This window comes from Amblyomma americanum, chromosome 1 (genome assembly GCF_052857255.1).
Source record: "Amblyomma americanum isolate KBUSLIRL-KWMA chromosome 1, ASM5285725v1, whole genome shotgun sequence".
Classification (NCBI taxonomy): domain Eukaryota; kingdom Metazoa; phylum Arthropoda; class Arachnida; order Ixodida; family Ixodidae; genus Amblyomma; species Amblyomma americanum.
Window position 1 is genome coordinate 42,765,769 of NC_135497.1, and position 23,696 is coordinate 42,789,464.

At 48.6% G+C, this 23,696-nt stretch overlaps 1 protein-coding gene across 1 annotated transcript; it reads left to right on the forward strand.

The window, feature by feature from the left end:
- Positions 1 to 2,533: 2,533 nt before the first annotated feature.
- LOC144128476 (neprilysin-1-like) lies at positions 2,534 to 23,018 on the forward strand. The gene is made up of 6 exons (XM_077661943.1): positions 2,534 to 2,544; positions 2,667 to 3,006; positions 11,167 to 12,180; positions 16,483 to 16,632; positions 18,830 to 19,118; positions 22,705 to 23,018. Exons 1-6 carry the CDS (start codon positions 2,534 to 2,536, stop codon positions 23,016 to 23,018), a joined length of 2,118 nt encoding a protein of 705 aa, XP_077518069.1.
- The last annotated feature ends 678 nt before the right edge of the window (positions 23,019 to 23,696 follow it).

Genomic DNA, 23,696 nt, shown 5'->3' on the forward strand with positions numbered 1-23,696 from the left:
CCCTTCCTTATTGGAATTTTATTGCTGACTTTATGGAGGACTATAGTAGCTGTGCAGTTGCTTTATATATCTTCCAGTATTTTGACATAAGGCTCTTCTACCCCCTGATTACGCAATGCCTGTATGACTGCTGAGGTTTCCACTGAGTCGAATGCTTTCTCGTAATCAATGAAAGCTATATATAGAGGTTGGTTATATTCTGCGCATTTTTCCATCACCTGATTGATGGTGTGAATATGATCTATTGTAGAATATCCTTTACGAAAGCCTGCCTGATCATTTGGTTGATTAAAGTCTAGCGTTGCCCTGACTCTATTAGCGATTACCTTAGTAAATACTTTGTAGGCAACGGATAGTAAGCTGATCGGCCTGTAATTTTTCAAGTCCTTGGCGTCTCCCTTCTTATGAATTAAGATAATGTTTGCATTCTTCCAAGCTTCTGGTACAGTCGAGGTCATAAGGCATTCCGTATACAGGGTGGCTAGTTTTTCTAGCACGATGTCCCCTCCATCCTTCAACAGATCTGCTGTTACCTGATCCTCCCCAGCTGCTTTTCCCCTTTTCATTGCTTCTAAGGCTTTCTTTACTTCATCTTTCGTTACTGGCGGGATGACGCATTGCTGTGCACTGCTGTCTTTCTCATTAGCGTTCTGATTACATTGGCTACTGTACAGGTCTGTGTAGAACTCTTCGGCTACGTTAACTATCTTATCCATATTGCTAATGACATTGCCCTGCTTGTCTCTTAATGCATACATCTGGTTTTTACCTATGCCTAGTTTCCTCTTCACTGTTTTTAGGCTACCTCCGTTCTTTAGAGCATGCTCGATTCTCTCCATATTAAACTTCCTTATGTCGGCTACCTTGCGCTTATTTATTAACTTTGATAGCTCCGTTAGTTCTATTCTATCGGTAGTGTTAGATGCCTTCATGTTTTGGCGCTTCTTAATCAGATCTTTCGTCACCTGAGATAGCTTCCCGGTATCTTTTCGAACTGTCCTGCCGCCTACTTCTACTGCGCACTCCGTAATTATTGATGTCAGGTTATCGTGCTTGAATGAACATCCAGATCATCTTCCTCAGTTAAAGCCGAGTATCTGTTTTGCAGCGCTATCCTAAACTCCTGTGCTTTCCCTCTTACGGCTAACTCGTTAATGGTCTTCTTCTTCGCTAGCTTCTTCCGTTCCCTCTTCAAGTCTAGGCTAATTCTAGACCTTACCATTCTATGGTCGCTGCAATGCACCCTTCCGAGGACGGCCACATCCTGAATGATGCCAGGTTTAGCGCATAGTATGAAGTCTATTTCATTTTTAATCTCACCATTGGGGCTCTTCCAGGTCCACTTCCTGTTTTCTCGTTTGCGGAAGAAGGTATTCATGATCCGTAAATTATTTCTATCCGCGAATTCGACTAATAACTCTCCCCTGCTATTTCTAGAGCCTATCCCATAGTCACCTACCGCGTGGTCGTCAGCCTGCTTCTTGCCCACCTTCGCATTGAAGTCGCCCATCAGTACAGTGTACTGCGATTTTGCTCTATTCATTGCTGATTCTACGTCCTCATAGAAGCTTTCAACGGTCTGGTCATCATGGCTGGATGTGGGTGCGTAGGCCTGCACCACTTTCAGCTTGTACCTCCTATTCAGCCTAATTACTATAGCTGCTACCCTCTCGTTAATACTGTAGAACTCCTCTACGTTGCCAGCTATATCCTTATTAATGAGGAAACCCACACCTAGTTCTCGTCTACCCTCTAACCCGCGATAGCACAGTATGTGTCCGTCCTTTAGTACTGTATACGCCTCACCTGTCCTCCTAACTTCGCTAAGCCCTATCACATCCCATTTAATTCCCGCTAGTTCCTCGAACAGCACTGCTAGGATAGCCTCACTAGCTAAAGTTCTAGCGTTAAACGTTGCCAGGTTCAGATTCCAATGGCGGCCTGTCCGGAGCCAGAGATTCTTAGCACCCTCCGCTGCGTCACAGGTCTGACCGCCGCCGTGGTCAGACCTGTGGTCGATCCGGAGCCCTCCACTACGGAGTGCCTCGCCGCCCTCAGTGTAGCTTCGGCACGTAAAAATCCAATAATCAACTAATCTACTAGCACACCTCAGGGACCCAACGACGAACAATAAAATAACAACAGAATATTAACAGCAGTATAATCAAAATTCGCCTTGTTTGGCATGACACACACTCTGTTTCATTGCGGTTGTGACCCTTAAAATAACCGTTCGCTTTTCGGCTGTCTGAACGCAAACATAATCCGTGCGAAAAATCTCAATTTATTCGCCAAACGAATGTATGTGCCTACCTCCCATCGGCGTAAATAAAATTGCTAAAAATCTACGCATGCTGAGACGACAAATATCCGCTGGTGTCCACCACCGTCTGTAGTCTCTATTTTCCCTCCACGCTTTCTCATTCCTTCTCTGCGCGGTCACTCGAAACCGTCCCTTCAGGACCATTCTTTTTTTTTTACTTGCTCGTACGTACGCCACCTGGTACCATGTGCTCTATGGAAACTGCTCGAGATGGCCGAAAGGTATACGTGAAGCATGTAAACTTTTGTGCCGTCATTTGGTTTTGCGAAGCGTCCATATTGTGTATTTAACACCCAGCAACGAAAACCTTAATTTTGCTGTAACGTCGCCTCCTTGAGAGCAGAAACCACACAGACGCCTTTGCCGCGGCTCTTAGCACATTCCCGAAGGCGACTACTCGACTCCAGCTGGCGACGCAGGTTGGCGAGACCAACGCCGGCCGCGGCGCGACGGCCGTCAAGCGCTGCGTCGCGCTGTGCGCCGCGTCCCTGTGCGGTTTCGCCATTCTCGTGTGGGTCTGCGTGCGGCTCGCGGCAGAGACAAAGGCCAGCCGCTGCGGCACGCCCGAGTGCGACCGCTACGCGGCCATCCTCCACAACAGCTCGGCTTCGGCCGTCGGCCCGTGCGAGGACTTCTACGACTACGTGTGCGCCCGGTGGTCTGGCGCCCAGGACTCCGTTCAGGTGTGTGCGGACCTCTGGCGGCCCTGTAGGGTGACTGCGAGTAGAACCACGTCTTGAAAAGAACTTCAGTGTGTGGGCATGCCAGTGGTTGCAACTTTAAGCAGTGGTATGGTCACCATCATAATCCTATAGGTCCACCACTGCAGGACAAAGGCCTCTCTCAAAAACAGGCATGGGCAGTACCGAATAAGTGTATCTTCGTTACTATCTTTTGATACATTTCTGTATCTGCATCAGGTACCGCTTGGAAAAAAAATGCAAATATCGAAGTATCTGTATCAAAAATACATTTGGTGAGTACCGGACATTTTAACGACGCTCGATACTCAAAAATACCGAGAACCGAAAGAGAACGTCTCTACTGCAGGAAACTAAACAACTTTTACTCGCCAGTTAAAAAAGTATGGGACGGCTGGAAACGCGGCTTTTCTCGTTCTTTGCGGAAACCTCAGGGCCCCAGCGAGTTTTTTTTCTTTTTTTTCGCGAGCCGCGCGAAGCCCCGCCGACGTCTTCTTGCACGGCTCCCAAGTGGAGGGGTGTCTCCTCATCCGTTGTAGGGCGCCCGGCTGGCATTGTCCCCCCCCTTTTTTTGCTCCTTGTTTGATCCACTTCAAGCAGGAGGCATATCTTTGCTTGGAAGGAAGACTGTCCAGCCTAGCTTCTTCTGCCGGAAGGTGTCTTCGCGCAGGAAGAAAGCTGGCTTGTACACCTCACTGTACAAATCAAATGCTCATCAAAGGAGCCTCTCCAGCCAATGGCGCCGACAGATTCTCCCCCTCTCCCCACAGTCGTCGCGGTGGCTCAGTGGTTATGGCGCTCGGCTGCTGACCCGAAAGACGCGGGTTCGATCCCGGCCGCGGAGGTCTAATTTCGATGGAGGCGAAATGCTAGAGGCCCGTGTACTGTGCGATGTCAGTGCACGTCGATGCATTTAATCCCGCATTCGTAGATGAACTCATTGACCCGTGTATGGAATAGTGCGTGACCTTAGTAGTGCTGACCCAGTCAACACGAGCCTGTTCTGCAAGCTTCAGACCAACAGCGGCAAAATGCGGGGAATTCCCACTATAAGTGCTATCGCACTAAAAAGTTAATCCGCTTCAGGTGGTCGAAATTTCCGCAGCCCTTCACTACGGCGTCTCTCATAGCCTGAGCTGCTTTGGGAGATTAAACCCCCTTAAACCATACACCCTCTCACCACTGACCGATCCCTTTGGAGCTGCTTGCATGAAATCGCAGGGGGTGGCAGATGAAGGGGGAATAACTATGGATTAATCAGATTAAGCGCGGCGTCATGAAAATCGGTCGATGCCGTTGGGTAGAGGGCCTCATTTGAAAGTCATATGCAGCTTCGTTGTCGAGTTGTATCCGACTATCATAAAACACTAGCGAACCATGCAACATTATTTATTGCTGAGTGTATGTTTGTCAAAACAGCTGCAGGAATGCCGCCGGAAAGCGGTCACAAATCAAATTTTACCGCTTTAAGGACAAGTAGGAGCCGACTTGGAGAAAACATTGCAAAACCATTATTAGCGCGATAGCGTTAAGGGCCCAGTTCACCAAAAAATCCGGTGTCGGTGTTGTGAGCGAAAAATCACGGGCAAGGTTCTGGCAGGTGGTCCTCAGAGTGCAGCCTAGGAGGTAGGTGGACCACCTAGGTCACTTGACCTTGCGGCGTCATCTTAACCTGCCCACTGTGGCAGGTGGCGGTTAAATTAATGGCAATTGGTCGGAAAAGCAACCTGGGTCGCACAAGGCCCACCGCTGGGAGCACCTGCGATCGGAGGGCAGTGGCCCATCGCCTAACCGCTTGCACCACTGCGCCAGGAGGGGTATGAGTACTCCCACGGATGTATGAATTGCTTATGGCATATGGGGGTTGAACGTCCCAAAGCGACTCAGGCTATGAGGGACGCCGTAGTGAAGGTCTCCGGAAATTTCGACCACCCAGGGTGCTTTAACGTGCACTGACATCGCACAGTACAGGAACCTCTAGAATTTCGCCTCCCTCGAGATTCGACCGCCGCAGCCTGGATCCAACCCGCGTCTCGGCTGCGGTGGTCGAATTTCGATGGAGGCGAAATTCTAGAGGCCCGTGTACTGTGCGATGTCAGTGCACGTTAAAGAACCCCAGGTGGTCGAAATTTCCGGAGACCTTCACTACGGCGTCCCTCATAGCCTGAGTCGCTTTGGGACGTTCAACCCCCATAAGCCATATATGCCATTCGTAGATCGCAGACTCGTAGATCTACGAATGTAAAGTAGAGAATGACCTTCTGCATGTATGAGAATTAACCTATTACATTGTGCCCTTAAGGCGGATCTTAAATGTTTCCTACAATTGTTCTTTTTAATGGCGCTGTTTCGCTATCTTGTCAAACCAGATCTTGATCTCTACTGCACTTCCATGGACTTCTTCGTGCTCCACTTTGAACGTAATGACGGCTTCTGTCATACGCAAGGCAGATCCCTGCAAGATTCGTGCTTGTGCATGGCAGTTCACAAACACTGCTAGTGCAGCCGCGGGTTTGGCACCAACCCCGGCATTCGGCGTTGCAGGTTGTTGTTGGGCGCTCGTAATAATTCGCAGGATTGTGCCCAGCATGACACGGAATTGTGCATGCTATAAAGAAGCGATCCGTAAAAGAATGAGACTCGGCTCCAACATGACACCCTACATAAGGCTTTTCATTTCGGCCGAAAGCTTTCCGAAAATTTCCGAAAGCCCCGCTATACTGAAAACATATTCCCGCTTTTCACACTCGTGTTTCGACTTGAACAATTTGCGAACGCGCACAAAGCTATTGTTTTTAAAATATGCGTCAACATTTTCGATAGGCTGAAAGCCACAGATAAGCACGCGCTGAGGTGCTTTCCCAGCCATGCGTGCTGTTCCTTAGGAGACTGTGCATTTAAATGTTTCTCTCATTAAGCAGAATCACTCGTTTTGACTATGCGCGAAGGAAAAAAGTGTCAGAGCTTGAGTACTCAGCCGGTGGATTTCTGTTCCGGCTGCACCAGGGCGCACAGGACCCGGGTTGCTAATTGGGCTAGTGTCGTCTCGTCCAGAGGAATTTTTCTCTTTTTTTTTCAAGCGCCTTCACAGTGACAGCTTTCAGCTCCTCTACCTGCGATCACCTCTGAGAGAGTCTATCCCGTTCATGAAACCATGCCATAGGACCCGCGTTGCTGATAGGGCGGAAGCCGGGCCGTCCGTACGCGGATTAACTTTTTAGTGCGATAGCACTTACAGTGGGCATTCTCCGCATTTTGCCGCTGTTGGTGTGTTTGCTTCTTTGTCTGAAGCCCGCTTGTCTGAAGCTTGCAGAACAGGCTGTTGACTTGGTCAACACGGCTAAGGTCACGCACTGTTCCACACACGGGTCAATGAGTTCACCTACGAATGCGGGGTTAAATGCATCAACTGACGCATTCTTTGCTCCTGTAGCTGCCAGCGTAACAGCAAGCCTCAGCTCTCAAGAAGCGCTTGTGAACCATGAGTTTCTTAACTACCTCCAAGGTCCTCGAGTGGACGACACCTTGCTTCACTCTTAATTTATTATCCGTTAGTAAAAAGTGCCTTCATCAAGTACAACACGGCAACGTGCTCATCTGGTCCTATAGAAAGGCTGTTTTCATTTGCTTCGCTTATATTTCCACCTGACTTTCTGCCGCCCCTGCTGCGCTTGCCTTCTTTCAGAATTCATTAAGTTACCCAAAGGATCATTGGTTGCCCTTCATTCGCATTACACGCTCTGCACATTTCTTCTTGATTTTGACTAGGATGTCATTAACTATAGCGTTTCTTTCCCGACCTACTCTGGCCTCTTCCTAACTCTTAACGCTACACCTATCATTTCCATTCACATAGCTCACTGCGTTGTCTTTAAACTCAACCCTTTCGCTATACGTTTCTGCCCCCTAGGCAAACACCGGTAACATGCAGCCGTTATATATTCTTCCTGTTCTAGCTATTTCATTCTCGTGGTCCGGGTCCGCGGTCGCTAGCCGCCCTGAGTAGGCGTATTCCCTTACCACTTCCAACGCTTCGCTGCCTATCACAAACTGCTGTTGCCTTTCGAGACTGCTGAACATTGCTTCAGTTATCTGCATATTATTTTTTTACGCCCACCTTTCTGCTTTGCCTGTTTAGGCCCTCGTTCATGCTTCGCAATTCGTAGTATGGCACGGTATGTGGTGTTTAACGTCCCAAAGCGGGACATGGGCTACACGAGTGATGCCGTAGTGGTGGAGGGCTCCGCATTCATTTTTACTAACTGGGGTTCTTTAACGTGTACTCAAACTGCACAGTACTCGGGTGTATCGCATATAGCCTCGATCGAAACACGGTCGCCGCGGCCAGAATTGAACCCACGTTTATCATAAGCAGTCATGTTCAATATTCTTGGGCAAATATTTTGAATATCGGAAAACTGTAAGGTAACTTTGTAGAAATATTGAAGGTTACGGTCTATTCTTTCGATGTGTAGCAAAATCTTTCTTTTAAAGTTTTTCCGTCGCTTCCATAGAGTAGTTCAGGCTGCCATAGCTTTTGACGATAGCAGAAACATTAATCACACACAAAAAATGCTCGCCTCCAGACGGTAAATATACCGATATGTTTATTGTTATAGTGAAATCTTACAATATATGAGATAACTGCGTTCATAAACTCTTTGCCGTTCAAAACTATTGTTATACGAAGACGACGAAGTTGACAGTGGCGCGGTACAGAGCGCTCGCGCTAGGCCAGCGGCCAATAAATTATCTCTACCATCGTTCATCGCGCCTCATTTTTCGGCTGGCGGCCACGTAACAATATTTTTGTTCGGAATTGTTGGGTCCGAGTTTATCATAACGACGGTAAAACCTGCAGCTGTACTATTGGCCGCAGACAGGATTATAACTTATGCAGGGTACGTTGCTGGACTAGTTGGTTCTTGTCAGACATTATGGAATCACAGCGCGTGCAGACGAAGACACAGAGAGGACACACAGCGCAGCTGTGCGTTTGTGTCCTCTCTGTGTCCTCGTCTGCAAGCGCTGTGGTCCTATGAAGTATTATAACCGCAGGTTTTATTCGAGCGGATCTGTGGTTCTTTATTAGTCTAAAGAGAAACGCACGCAGCACGACTTAAGCAAGTTTAATTTGTTCACACGGGTTCTTTCATGACAAGGAATTTACAGTGCTTGCTTTCGTTCTCAAAGTGCACCTGAATTAAAATCTCTTGATTCGTGACAACTAAAAAAAATGCATGTCGAGATGCCCGGCTATTGCCCTGAGGGAATTTAGAAATTTCAAATATAGCAAAGTCGGCGCTACGCTTGACTCTAACCTCCCAAGCATTCCTCTAATAATGTCAGATTAAGTGCGGGAGGCGGGTGGTCAAGCTATACAAGCTGACGCATACTAACGACTCTTGAACTGGCATTTCCGGATCCTTTCATTCTAGACCAGTGTGTACAGCCTTTGTCAAAAATACACAACAGCCGCGTCGCAGGGCTCTGTGCACTCTTAACACGAATACACCTATATGGGAGTAAAAAGGGAGTAAGCTGTCCTCCAGCGTCCTCAGCTAGGTGACAGCCGTTTTACTCCTTTCTGCTTAGAGTGTAGCACCCTTGGTCCCTGAAAGACATGCTTCCCTCACCCTCTAGAGATTCGGAGCGCTGGCGATGTGAAACAGAGCCACACTTCGCGGCCGAGAAGCAAATCCCGCGGGCTGTAAATTTTGGCGAAGGGTGGGCTTGTTTCGGCCAGAGACATTTTTCAAGGAGGGGAAAATCGTACAGTGAAGGAAGGCGAAAAAGAAATCTGCTTCGCGAGCTAATTTTGGTCGATGCTTCAAGCATGTCACTTCTAATCAAGGAAGCCAACAGTCACTGGAGCCAAGGAAAGCACATGGGAGTGTTTTTATCTTTAAAATCTTGAAAACTTTCAGTGTAGTTTAATGGAAAATTAATAGTGTAATCACTTTATGGCTGAAAGATAACTCATTAGAAAGCAGAAAAAAAACAATTCTGCCGGTGGGATTTCAACCCACGGCCTCCGATTTCGCTTACAGGCCTCTACCAACCGAGCTACGGCGGCGGCGGTCCAATCGGCTACTTTCGGGGGTATTTATGCTGCGTGTAACCTAACCTTGAGAGAGTTCAACAGCGCCGTCCTCGTCCATAGCGGCGGACGTACTATGTCCTGTATTATTAGACGTTTTTAGCACACCGTAGACGTACTACCGGAGACGTATACCGGTTTACCGGACCCCTCCTGCGCATGCGCAGTGGCTCCCCCTCACCCCAACAATGCCTCTGCGCATGCGCGAGAGGTGTCCGGTAAACCGGTATACGCCTCCGGTATGCTAAAACGTCTATTATTAGACGTTTTTAGCCCACCGTAGACGTACTACCGGTGTACCGGACGCCCCCTGCGCACGCGCAGTGGCCCCGCCTGGCCGCACGCCTGCCACTGCACGTGCGCGGGAGGAGTCCGGTACACCGGTAGTACGTCTACGGTGGGCTAAAAACGTCTATCACCGCGAGAGTCACGAGGAAAGTGATCTAACGGTGAGGGTGGAAGCTGTGCGAGAACCCTCTTATGCTAACTATGGCATCAAGACGGCCAGAACCGAGGCCTCTGCAAGGAAAGGGAAATGAGGGGCTGTTTATGACATTCGAAGCCAACAGTCACTGAATTGTTAGGATATGGAAGTGGAAGCATACGTGAGTGTGAATAAGCTCCTGCGGGTGACTGGGTGTGAGCGGGCGGGAGTGCATGTGAGCGTGAATTCTATTGTTTTTGAACTGACCATTGGAGCTAGTTCTCAATGCGTTTTTGAACATGCAGCTCGAAACGCCAAGAGTCAAGCGAAAGGAGGTCAAGTGTACGCGCTAAACTTGAAATTAAGATTCTGAGAAGGTTGCAACACAAATGTTTGAAAAGGACTGTGGGCCGAGTATACTTTAGGGCTCTTCACTACCACCGTGCAGCCATCTACACATATCCCGCCTTCTCAACACCTCTTGACATGCAATCACCAATACTTGTCATTTCTATGCCCCCACGGTGGCTCAGTGTTTGTGGCGCTCGGCTGCTGACCCGAATGACGCGGGCTCGATCCTGGCAGCGGTGGTGTAATTACATGGAGGTGAAATTCTAGAGGCCCGTGTACTGTGCGATGTTAGTGCACGTTAAAGAACCCCAGATGGTGAATTTCCGGAGCCTTCCACTGCGGTGTCCCTCACAGCCTGAGTCGCTTTGGGACGTTAAATCCAATAAACCAAACCAAACATGTCATGTCGAACATTCCCGGACAAACATTTTGAAAATTGCAAAATTGTAAGACACTGTTATAGAAGTATTGAAGGTAATGATCCATTCTTCTGGTATGTAGTAAAATCTTCCTTTTAAAGTGTTTCCATCGATCGCATCGAGCAGTTAAGACCGCCATAGAAAACCAATGGGGAACGCTTTCGACGATAGAAAAAACGTTAATAGAAAGAAATACATAAAACTGCGTTGGGTGATCTGCGGATATATTGACTGTTATAGTGAAATTTTACACTATATGAAAAAACTGCGTTCATAAATGGTTTCCCGCTCAAAAATGCTTTTGTCCAGAATTGTTGGGTATTCATCTTTGATCTGTTTTCCTATGTAACGCTAATAGACTTGATCGATCAACTCGTGGCGTCATGGTTCACGTGTCCTGTCAAGGGGTGGGGAGGGGCCCATTTGCACAACCCAACGCAACACAACGAACATTCTTTGGAATTCGTTGTGCAGAAAATTTGGGGCAACGTAGTTTTCTTACGAAGAATTTCTCGCTAGAGGGCAGTCGTTCCTCCTCGCCCTTTTAAACAATCCCTATGAATGAGATGACGCGCGGTTATTGACCCACTCTGCATAATTCGCATTAACGTGACATGATCACCTCGAAGTCGCGTGAGCTCCCTTTTTTATGCAGTATATTCTTGAAACCGCATGCCATGCTCACGTCTCCTACTCGGTTTCAACTGAGGCTGCAGTATCATACACGTTCGAAAAGCAAAAGAGCAAAAGAGTGTTCAGGGCTCTGCATAAGGCGCGCTTGTTTCTTACTGAAGTTCACCACACGCAGGGTATACATGCGCAAAGCACAGCTGCTCGTTCTTGCGCAGCACGTTTTACGGACGGAGGTGCAGCGCGACGTGTTCACTCGGCTGCTGAGGATGGACGTTCCCACCAAAAACCAACGGGCATGGCACAAGGCAGCCAAGCTGCTGCAGACCTGCCTGGACGTGGCTCAGAGGAGCCAGAGCCCGGTCGAACCGCTCATACGCTTCATGCGCCACGTGGGCCTCCTGTGGCCCCTTCCATCCCACGTCATTGTGCTGGACCTCCTGGTCAAAATGTCGTTGTACTGGGGCATTCCCGTGTGGGGCGCCTTTCAAGTGGACAGCCTCAACCGGGATCTTCGCCATCGGCCCCTTCTCGTGTTCGGCGAGACGGTGGAGTTCGACCAGTGGCTCCAGCGGAAACACGCCATGTACCACGCGGTGCAGTACGACCAGTACCTCTCGGCTTACTTGCGCGCCTTCGGGTTGCCTACCAACCGCACGAACGACACCATCTTAGCAATCGCAGCCGCTGATGCTCTGGTCGACCGAAGGCTCATCCCGCTTCTGGGCCTCCTCGGCGACAGTATCGTGACTTTCGCTGGCCTTCCCGGAGGCGTGAACCTGACTGATTCTCTGAACCGGCTAGCCTACTGGACCAAGGAAAAGTACACGACAGGCGACATCGTTAGAGTGCATAACTTGAATCTTTTATACGAGATCTTGAACTTAGCGACGCTGGCGCCAGCGGACGTGCTTTCTTTGAGCTTCGGCTGGAGCGTGGCCCGACAACTTGGCCAGTATGTGTCCCGCGACCTGGCCATGGTGCAGTATTTCGCATTCGAGGCGGCAGACGAAAGCCTGCGTACAGACTGCTTTGATTTCGTGTGGTCCTTCATGACTATCAGCATGGGAACGCCGTACGTGGCACAGAAGGTTACCACGGAGCTTCACGAAGACATAACCGGCCTCGTCAAGCAGCTTCAAGATAACCTCGAGCGCATTATCTTCGAAAGTTCCATCCTGTCACACGACTACAAGGAGAATGCCAGCTTTATCTTGCGTAGCATGAAGAAGGTACGCTCTCCTTGCATATTGCGTCCCTGAGTTTCATTGTGGAGTACTAGTTTCGTTTGCTCCTCGACTTAGCGCAGGATTCACGCCAGGCAATTAGCCAGTGAAAATGTCATCAGCTTCAGGTCACCGCTAGATCAACGGCGGTCGTCACCGTTTCTCGTGATTTTTGGATGCCATCCGTTCTCACTAGTAGCTATACACGGGGGGACGAACACAGGGTGAGGAGTAGCTCCTAAGGTTATAAACTATGCCTTGAACTCGAAAGAAAAAAACTAAAACGAAACGAAGGTATGTCATTAGCTGACTCAACGACCCCCCCCCCCCAAAAAAAAAAAATTAGGGCTTTGATTCTACTATCTGAAGGGGCACTGCGGACAACTCCACTTAATTTTTATTCGCAGTGAAAATCGATTCTATGACTCCGTCTGGTTATGCTGATGTTTTGCCGGCAGCAAAAGACGAATTTATTGCCGAGGAAATTGGATTTAAAATTTTTCACTCCGCTCGATTCAAATTCTCGACTGAAAGGACTGCGTAAGCAGCGATTGGCGTCACCGCAGTCTGCTTGCAAAAACGACCAATGGTGGCGGCGCCTGTCTTTCATTCTTTGTCCAGCTTATAAACACTCAGTTTTGAGTGGTAGCAGCCTCTTCGTTATTATGCTTTACGACAACTTTTCTCGGCAACGCAGCCAAAGCTACAGAGCTGAAACACAGCGGAATATAGTCCCCTGTGGCAGTCAGAAGCCTCGTCTTAGAGCGCGCTACGCTGGTAGTACATACTCGTTATCTAAAACATATTTCCGATATAGCTACACATTAAAAAGCAGTTTCTTTGATTGCAACGAATTGTCCGGTTACAAGGAGCTTTCGAGGATGGCGTCAGCTACACCAGCGACGGAGCGAAGCAAACCGCAGCAGACAAAGTGCGTCCGCCCTTGTTGCTGTAGCTTACTAATTGTCGCCGAGTATGTAAGGCGACAGTCTATCGATACAACATGTCCTTAGTGTCCCTTTAAAGACACCTTTCACGTAAGAGGGGTAAACCCAGTTTTACATAATCTTGTTCCGAGTCTTGCTTAGCACTTGGATGTCTGCGGTGCAGTTAGATGCTTATATTCAAGGCATCGTCTTTATCACTGCCCCTTTTGGTGACCGTGATGTCATGATCCGCCGTGCGGGCACACGTCTAGAAACACTGTTTCACCAAGTAGCGAAGACGGGCACGGAGGTTCCACGTTTTGCTTCCAACACCTCAGGTATCCTCCACCCTTCCGCTTCCCTCACTCAATCCTGAGGCACAAGGGAATCGGTTTGAAATCGACCTTCCGAGCCGCGCACTCTGCTACCACCTTGAGCGCGCGTGAGAAGTGTATCGGTCTTCCCTATCTCCCGCAACGAGTCCCCGATTGACCAGCCGGTCGCAGAAAGGCACTTGGTCGCACCGTTCTTTACACGGATACGTATGTCCTCTTCAGCGGTTCTACACCGGTGGCCCTTGCCAGGACACCGCCAAGGTTTCATTCATTGCAGCAGCGGCGCGCTGTAACTAACTTGCAGCGCTACCAAAGGCAGACTCCTGCTCAGCCAATCATGAGCGAGTGTTAAACTTGGTCCTCCATGTCTAGTCGTCTGTTCGAGGCGTAAACAGACATGTCGGCGCATGCGCATTTTAAAGCACGATATCCCATATACCCGTCTGTTTATTTCATACTGGCACTACATTCCGTAGCGTCAGAACGTCGCCTGTGCACTCATCGTAGCTACCCTAGTAGTGCTGCAAGGAACTACTGGGATGGAGTATACAGTTAAAAACGAAATATACCAGCCAAAGAAAGACGAACACACAAGGAGAGAACAACACAGGACAACGGCACGACTAACAACTGAATTCTTTATTGTGTACAGACCGCCGAGTAATCTCTACGCATGCGCCAAGGCAAGACAGACACTCAAACATGGTCATTCAAATAATCAAAATCTTTTGTCGTCAGCGCTATCGATGGTGAACTTACGCAAGCATCACCACGTTTAGCTATTTGAAAGTCCTCAAAGATTTCACGAGCCTTCCGTATTTTTCCATAGCCCAGAATGGTGAGATCTGCGAAACGTGGGGAACATTTGCCGAGACATCTACAGCAATGCAAAGCAAGATTGCCATCTTCACAAGGAAAGCTCGTGAAATCATTTAGGCCTTTCAGATAGCTAAACATGGTGATGCTTGCGTCAGTTCGCCATCGATAGCGCTGACGACAAAATAATTTGATTACTTGAATGACCATGCTTGAGTGTCTGTCTTGTCTTGACGCATGCGTAGAGATTTCCCGACGGCCTGTACTCAATAAAGAATTGAGTTGTTAGTCCAGCCGTTGTCCTGTGTTGTTCTCTCCTTGTGTGCTCTTCGTTTTTGGCTGGTATATTTCTTCTTTAACATGCCATACCAACAGGCCCACCATTCTGCCCTGCTTCAGGAGTATACAGGCGGCGGCACCGTCGCTCCGCTAGTGTGGATCGGCAGCCGGCGGCGCTCGCGGAAACGTACGCAGCGTCGGTTAGCTTCGAAATTTACGGAGGGTTTTCTGCCAAAGAAAACATGCCCTCTGCTATTAATTTGTGATTCGCGTTTCATTTTTTGCTGACAGAAGCTTTCAAAATCGATTAACGTAGCGAGAAGAAAATATTCAACCACCTTGATCTTGCATATGGAGGCCACAAAATAGCCCGTTCAAATTGCAGTCTGTCTGTAGCAGCCTTCAAGCCGACTTATGTGCCAGTAAATATCGGATCCCAAACATAACTGACGAGGTTATACATTCGCTGGGCGGTGCATTCAGCCGTAGGACGGCAGCGGCCTTTTCTTTTCCTCACGCCATCGTCGTTGTGTGGATAGACAGAGGATGTCGATTCAGCATGACACACTCTATAATGGACAATTGTTGCTTTCATTGCAGCCTAGGATGATAGCGTGTTCGCATTCTTTCGTGGGAGGCAGTCAAGTAAATGGGAACGCGCTGAAAACTCAAAACAAACAGTCTCCAGGGTTGTGTACAGTACGCGCACATGTACACACTGCTGCCTAGGTAGCGACCCCGCTCGATCTCGCGGTCAATACCTCATCTACTTTTGCACTTACAGCCAAGCGGCGTGCAGCACACTTTTTCGCAAAACCCTTCCGCAGCCGACTGACGACCGCATGTATCGCGCTGAGAGTTCACACCCTCGTGTAAAGCTGCTGTTGGGCGAGTTGGTTGTGCGTGTCCAGAACAACTTAGCGCAATAAAAAGACAGGTCAGCGGACATTCACAGGTGCTAATACCAGCTGTTTTATTCTGATCAGCTACAGTGCGTACATATATACCGAAATATCGTGCATGCGCAGAAAAGATACAACACAAACAAAAGCCAAATACATGTCACGCAGCCGCATTATGAGCAAGAATGACTCAAGAAACCGCACACTGCCGAATACAGGTGTAACGAAGGATCGCCTACACGCCCCACCGGGAACTACAATATACATTTTTAGTATGGGGAAGATTTAAATCGGTGAGGGCGGAGTTTCTTGTGTATCGTAATGGACTGTTAAATAAGGAGACATGGATCTTTGGGTATACGCACTGTCTCTGACACGAATAAAACAGCTGGTAGTAACTCTTGTGAATGTCTGCGTTTCTTCGTCCTGCTTTTTTTGTTGTTGTTCCAAACATTCTCACCCTCATCTGAGGATTTCCTTGAAACGGACTCTTTCCAGCTACGACAATATATAAAAGCACTGTCTCCTCCGATACCCTTGCCGTTCTCGATCGCTGACTGCCAGCAATGCCTTGTCCCCTGACGCGCGCTGGGGACACCTAGCGTGGCTATAATGTATACACTCCTTCCTCATACCCAAACTTGCCCACTGCACACAGCATCGAGAGGGTCGCCTGTCCTGCGTTCACTCCGGTAGGCCTCTTGACAGTACTGCAGATCTTCTCTGGCATTGCCCCCACATCGCTTACCTGGAGGCTTGGCTGAAGAACTTGTCCGCACCGGCGTCCAACTTGTTTGCCTGCACTCCGTCTTACGGCCTGCTCGCAGTGGACTGGAAGCTACAATCGCGAGGCGACAGCATCTATGCGCCATTCTCGCTACCTCTTGCAGTGGAGTAGAGGCACGAGGCGGCCAGGTTGAGACACATTGCGTATTACTTTTGAGCTGGGCGCCTCTCAGGCACTATGCCCTCATCACAAAGCCCGGTGTACTCGATGAAACACAGTGTCCACGCAAAATAGAGCCTCATACTCTGAACTGCGGGGTCCAGGTGCTGTTCTGGCCCGAAGGCATGCGGGGCGAACGTGACGTGAACAGGCTATTCGGAGACGTGCCCGACTTGCGGATGCCCGTGTTTCTGGACAACTGGGTGCTGACCCGTGCGGCCTTGCGAAACGTCACCGTGTCGATTATACCACAGGTGAGGCAGCAATCCGACTTGTTCGCGCTCGTCCGCAGATCTGGCCGCAACCAGCTAAAACTTCCCACCGCTTCACGAAAGCTTTTTAAATATTGGATAGAAAACGACACTTCGTAAGACATGTTGGCGAAAATAATACCACGCGAAATAAATGAAACCAAACCTCAAGCAACAAGTCAAGAACGAATAGGTACTATTGGTTTTTTCTCACGCTTTTATGGATTCGCTGGAACTATAAGATGACAAGATGAAGATGCAAAAACAAAAATGCCGAATAGGCTATTCCGGAAGGCATCGGATTCAATTATTTAATAGCTATTATTTAGATGTCAGTGCACTTGCTGAGATAAGCTTATTTTTTTCGCTTAGTTTCATAAAACAATCTGACGTCGGTTCAGTTCGTTCCTTAGTTTTCTTTCAAAGAGAGAACGCTTCACCGGTGTCGTTTTAATATTTCTTTTTTTTTGTTTGGCAGACTGCACAGTACTCAGGTGAAGCGGAAAGGGCGCAGATTGTATTATTTTCGCATCGCTTCTTTCCATCCCAGCGTCAAATTCGTCACAAGCGTGAAAAAAGAAAGCGTACGTCAACCAGCGAGCCGCACGCACGCTTCGCTGAATTTATCATTTGGGTCGGCGCTTCCAAGCGGTGGCTGTTCTTCTGGCTGTCCTCTGGTCATGCGTTTGTGCAAGCGTTCACACAAGCCGCCCGCAGAGATACTGGAGCATGAACAATCCGAACGTCCGCTGTGGTCTGCGCGGCCCAGAGCGCCAAGGCCACGCATCGATCGATCTAACTGTGCAAATATGATAAGGAGGTACCTTTTATCGCGCGCTGCTGCTGCATTTGCGTCGTTGGTAGACGAATCTTTGAGCTGCTTTTTTTTTCATTGTTTCATGACGGAATGGCCGCTGGCCCAGTTAATCATTCGCAAGGTGTAGAGACTGGACTAACAGTAATGAGACGTCCCGGATCGTGTCTTACTTGGAACATTGCTCGCGCTGTTATATGCATATACATTCTCGGCGGCTGGAAGACGCGGCATAAGCCCTGGTCGCACAATGAAGCATTGTGAGATTAACGCAGCCTCGCCAGTAATCCGCGGCGAGACGATGCTTGTCGTTGAAGGAAGTCAAAAATCGCAGCAAGCAGTTAATACACAAAGCCCTGCACACTTGTATGACAAGCACTGTAAAGTACTTGAATGAAATATTGTTAATTCGACGAATCATTTGGCAAAGCTAAGTCGATAACCGTCCGTTCCTCGACAGGATATCAGCAGCCTCAAAGCACTGATGTCCTGTTTTGTCCAATGGGGAAGTTTTTCCTGCTTGAATTTTCGTAATTCAGCGGTACTGTCTCTTTCTCATGTCGCCGGCAGCAGGAACGCTTCCATTTCTACCTTTCGCGTTGCTGCTGACTGAGTTATAGATTCGCATTTTACGCCGCGACCTTGCGACAGGAGTACATCATGCCATCTGCTGGTTAGCAGGTTAGTACCGGGCAGAAGCCTAGCTTTCTTCGATTCATGCCAGGGCTAGAGGAAACGAAGCAGCACGTGGTCTGTTGCCTGAAAAAAAAGAGTCTATTAGGCCAATGAGTGGGGTTAATTTGTGTCGTCATGCAGATGGGGCCAATCTATAGAGCTTCACCAATCAGAGCACCTTTAATTGCTCACTATGCGTTTCGTTTGGTTGCTACAACAATGAAAGCGACAATTCATGTGGCAAGATAGTTCAGCAATGTTTGCAGCATAACGACACAGTCCTCAGTAATAAGTGATTTAAGTTTGACGTCACTAAACTAACAGTGTGTTCGTATTACCCTTACTGATGAACACTTTGCTAAAGTGCAGTACCATGCTCTGCTCTCGTACTTAGGGAACCAGACGCTGTTTATGATTAGAACTGCGCTGTTTACGGAGCATTGGCCGCTACAAACAAATAGCTTATCGCCCTTGTGATTGAAAATGGCGGCGACCCGCGTGGTCCGGCCCCTGCCGCACTCCAGAGTAGTGATAATTCCTGCGCAGCTGCTGTAGACTTCTGTGTATTAAAACACGAAAGGAGCGCGGCATCACGAGTGCTTTAATTGCGGTGAAGACTGCACACCCCGGTTTTGGTAATGGACCCGGGACGGGCTGATAATGGCATACGTGCCCCGGGGAAGAGCGTCGAGCCGGCCGCGATGCGCGCAGGTGTACCGCTTCCCATCGCTGGGCGCTGCGCCGGTCTACGACGTGGGCAACAACGCGCTCGCGGTGCCCGTGGGCGCCACCAGCTTCCCCATGTACTCGTCGGAGCTCGTGCCGGCTGCCAACTACGGCGGCCTGGCACGCACGCTGACCGCAGCAATGGCCGGAGCTCTCTACTGGGAGCACCACCCGTGGCTACGTGGCGCCACACTGTCGCTCTACCGGCGCCGCCTGGATTGCCTCGTGTCCATGTTCCACACGTACCAGGGACCAGCTCGAGTGGGAGCACCAGGCAAGCTTGCGGCTGTATACGCGTATATGCTGTATACGGGTATACGTGCGCCAGCGATGCACTAATATCGTTCTCGCTCCGACTTGAGCATTGTCCCGCACCTTGCTGGCCTTTGTTACTATAGTTCAAATCGCATCGGCTTATTCAAGCATCGCGGGAGATGCTTAGGGGCGCGGACAAAAGCCCTAAAAAATCGCTGTGCCGGTGCAACTGGCAGAGTGATTCCCCGGCTGTTGCGGACATTGCGATTCTTTTCCCGCCATTCATGAAGTTTGAAAACGTTCCGCAGCTTTCGGACGCAAAGCTGCATGCGGCCAGGAGGATTCTGATTTATCATTTTCGTGTCTGCATGCGCACCGTCTCTGAGCTGGGCATGAGTTGGGTCAGGGCTGCAGCCTCAAGCAGAGTTTATAGCGAGCGGTTGCGCCACAAGGCGGGCCTTACAACAGGAGGAAAATTGTGCTGGAGCGCCGTATGGGAAGCTGTCCCAAGAAACACCTGTGCTTGGCCCGCTCTGCCAATGCTAACGAATTGCACATCTTTGAGGGATGCGCAGTTAGCTGCAGGGTGCAAGTGCCTGCATGTGCCATCCATGCGACTTCTTTTCCCGCTGCGTGGGGGATATTCCTGTTAAACAGACTTCTCCTGTCCGATGTTTCTATATGAACTCTCGCTACAGGAGTCGCTCTTCTGTTTGGACGCAACTCAAGCATGCACGAAGCGGCAAACGCCCCTCAAAGGAGGCGCGTCGCGGTTTATCCCATTTCACTGAGGCAAGCATGAAACGCCGTGCTGATCTGGACTTGTCTTTAAGACGTGTCGAAGTCAAGACGCTACTGTGTGCCTTTCTCTGGTCCTTGTCTTTTTCAAGCTGTTTTCTTCGTTGAAATCACTAAGCAGTATAACCTATCAGGCCCTTCGACGATGGATCCCGAAGGTATGAAACCAGCATCACGTCATTCGCGCCTAAGCTCAGTACAAAGGCTTAGGGTAGTTAAAGGACTATTGACAATAAATTTTTGCTTCTGTGTTTTCTTTTTGCAAACGATGCGTTAGACATTCGTGTATAAGGAGCACCCCATGGCATTCGCCTACGGCAGCTAAATAATTTATAATAAAATTTCATCTTCAAGCTGTTTTGGTTTCATCGCTGAGGCAAGTATGCAAGCATTTTCGCAGAAATTGCTCCTTCTGAGAAAACATTAGGCCTGTATTTTTCATAGCACATGACATGGGATGATCACATGGAATATTTAGTACACAAACTATCACGCAGAACCGGTTCCGTACGCCGACACTGCTCAGTATTTCCACTTTCCATTAACATTCTGCTTAATAGTCCACTCTTTTCGTCTGTTCTGAACTACTGCTCATTAGTATGGGCAACAACAACAGAAAACATCACATAGTTACTACTGCTTCAAAAAAGGGCAATCAGATTGATTTCTAAAGCCTGATTTCACCTTGCGCGTATACAGGACAAATAGTTAAGCAGCTAAAAATTGTTAAAATGACATATTTTTATAACTAACGCTTTTGCGACCGTATTAAATCTATACACACCTAATAGAGGTAAAGATTTAGCACTTCCTCCTTTTAAATTACTCCGTGAAATGTTTTTTGAATATATATTTCTAAGCGAACACTGTTCCCTCTTGCGGCGTGTTTCTCTGTATTATTTTCATGTATTTTCCCGGACTTAACTTCCTGTCTTTATGTACTTCAGTTACAATTCCGTTCATTAGTTATTCATTTATGCAAGCGTGATTTGTCGTCTGCTCTCAAAATGCCGTCATATACGGGGGCAGCCGTCAAGCTGTTCTTCAAAGCAGATTTTTAGCGGCTGCTCCTTTTCTTGTAACAAAGAGAAAATTAAGTATTATTATTTTATTCTTTTATCAACTGAGCGATGGCTGTGATGTGTAAGTGAACTTTAGGCCACGAGGCACAAAAACGGCAATGTAATTGCTGATGCGTCGTTTGTTGTAATTCTAGCTCTTGAAGCAGGCTGGTTTCAGTGCTGTAGTGAGTTAAAGCTACGCATTAGCGTTTATATTGCAGTTTTCCCGTGCCTCACGTAACCTAAAATTCAACTGCACGTCACAGCCATCGCTCGGTTTATGAAACAGAAACACTATGAGAGAAGAAATTCAATTATAAATTATTTAGCGTTCATAGATGAATATCACACGGTGATCCGTGTATCCTAATGCCTAACGCATCATTTGGAAGAAGGAAACGTGCAATAAAATTAGGCGTCTATACTCCTTTAAGTAACGTATCCAACAGCTGTGGGCAGCCATGTTCAAAATGCAGGTTTCTCAGATACACGACCTAGTTCAGCATCACAATCCACAAAGCAGGCATTCACAGCACTGTCCAATAAATGCAACGTTTTCTTTATGCCGCAGTAAGAACAGAACTTGAACGTTTCGTATCCTGAGAGCGCTCAGATACATCTAGTGACTACACTTGTCCTGGCGTAAGACCTCATTACAGCATAAATATGACAACAGAGTAGAATAAGCTGCACGCGTCTCTGTCAATGGCACGTTCCAAGGTGAAATATGTGGCTGCTTCCTCGAAACGGAACCCAATGATCGATCTGTCCTGCGCGCGCGTGCTTATACATTCCTGCTGCCTCAGTGGAGACGGAAAGCCGATACTTCATCGGATGTCTACTGTTGAGAGATGGAAGAGAATGGGGCTCGCAGAGTTTGGCACCGCATGAAAAAAAATCGGGCAAGACACATTTCGCGCCACGTGTGCTCTTTGCAGGTGACTACGCTTCTTACTTCTCTCGTTTCGCATTTAAACGCGGCAGCTCAGTTTTGTTCAGTTATGAAGGACAAGGCATTGTAACGACACCCTTTTCCTGCCTCCGTCCGAAGCAGAAGGCGACGGTCGGAGCGAAGGAGTAGCGGTCACGCGCATACAGTGCGGGCGCCTCATTTTCAGCCTTCTTTCCGCCTACCTATGTATCCGCCACACCATTTCAAATCAAATCAGATCGTATTTATTTCTGCCTTGAAAAGGCACAGACAGCGAAGGCGCAGAAAAAGCTGTAAGATACCGCTTGCCAAAGCCGCAGCCCCTTTTAGCTTGGCAGCGGCTTGACAGCAAGCCTTATAAAACAAAGGCAGTTGGTTAACGTAATAACAGGTATACAATAATGAAACTACAAAATAAAGTGAAGAAGCATTATACAGTATTGAATCGACATTCACACTCGACAAACACAGATCGATAGCAAATAAAAAGAATAAACATATTCTACATGTCAACGTACATAGCACGCAAAGATTTTTTTGACGAACTAAAGAGGTGAAAATTTTTATACGCGTATGTATTTAACAGGGAAGGAAGAGTGAATTGCAGGCGTTCTCTACCTGAATTTATTCGAGGAGTCGGCACCACCCAAGTCTCCGCATACCTTGTCGTGTAGCAGGCTTCTCGGGCATGTAATTCAGCAAGGTCACGTATGTAGTTTACATTCCTACGTGTTTCAAGTTTAAACCGGATATTTAGACGACATTTATACAAGCTGTGAATTTCGTTCAGCGTTTCCTCTCTCTGTCCTGTGCAGGGCGCTACGGCGCCGCGGATGGCGTGGACCAGTCGGCGGTGTTCGTCGCGTCCTGGACACTCGCGCCGCTGCATGCAGCGTACCGCAGCGCTGTAGCCGGCTCTCGGCGCACCGTGCTGAGCGGAGCGCGCAACCTGGACGCCGAGCAGCTGTTCTTCGTGAGCTTCTGCCTCTCGCAGTGCTCGAACGAGGACTCGCTCGACAACCGGCTTCTGTGCAACGTGCCTCTGAGGAACTTTCCTTCTTTTGCCAGCGCTTTCCGCTGCGCCCGGGACACGTATATGAACCCGCAGCGCCGTTGCCTCGTATGGTAGAGTGCCGCCCGCTCGCTTCGCGATTGTTGACTGTCGCCCCGCCACAGACTGTCGCAACGAGCTGCTTGCAAGGGGGCCACAATTTGTAGCGACTTTTCGGAAACCCAGCAATTGTTATACTTATGACACGCCGCTTTTGTTCTGATGCCTGTGTTGTAATTATTGGGAACAAAAAGAATAAGTTTATTTAGTGGCCTCGTGAGTGCTGAAGTAAATTGACAGTTGGACGAGACGACAACCTTGCGAGGAAGGACCTCACTACAAGACGAATAGATGACAGGAAAATATTGCCATGAAGCTTTGTTGTGCTTGTTTTTTAATGCTCTTATCTCAGCACTCAGCCTTATCACTTTGCTCACTACACCACACAGGACCAGAGTGTTCTGGAAAAATCCTGGTCACGTGCCTCCATTGAAATCTAAGGTTCGACGAAATCTCGTCTGGTCGGGTGAATACATTGGCGAAAATAACGAAGCGCCGACCAAAAGGTGTTGTCAAGATGGAAGGACGTTTCGACTTCCACACGGAAGTCTTGTTCACTGATGGAAAAATTTCGCGCACAAAGCTTAAGTACGTTGTGCTAATCGTCGCAGGCATCTAGCGTACGAGGGCGGTAGTCGCAGGCATCTAGCGTACGAGGGCGGTAGATTGCCGATGTTACGGTTGAGCGTCTGATCT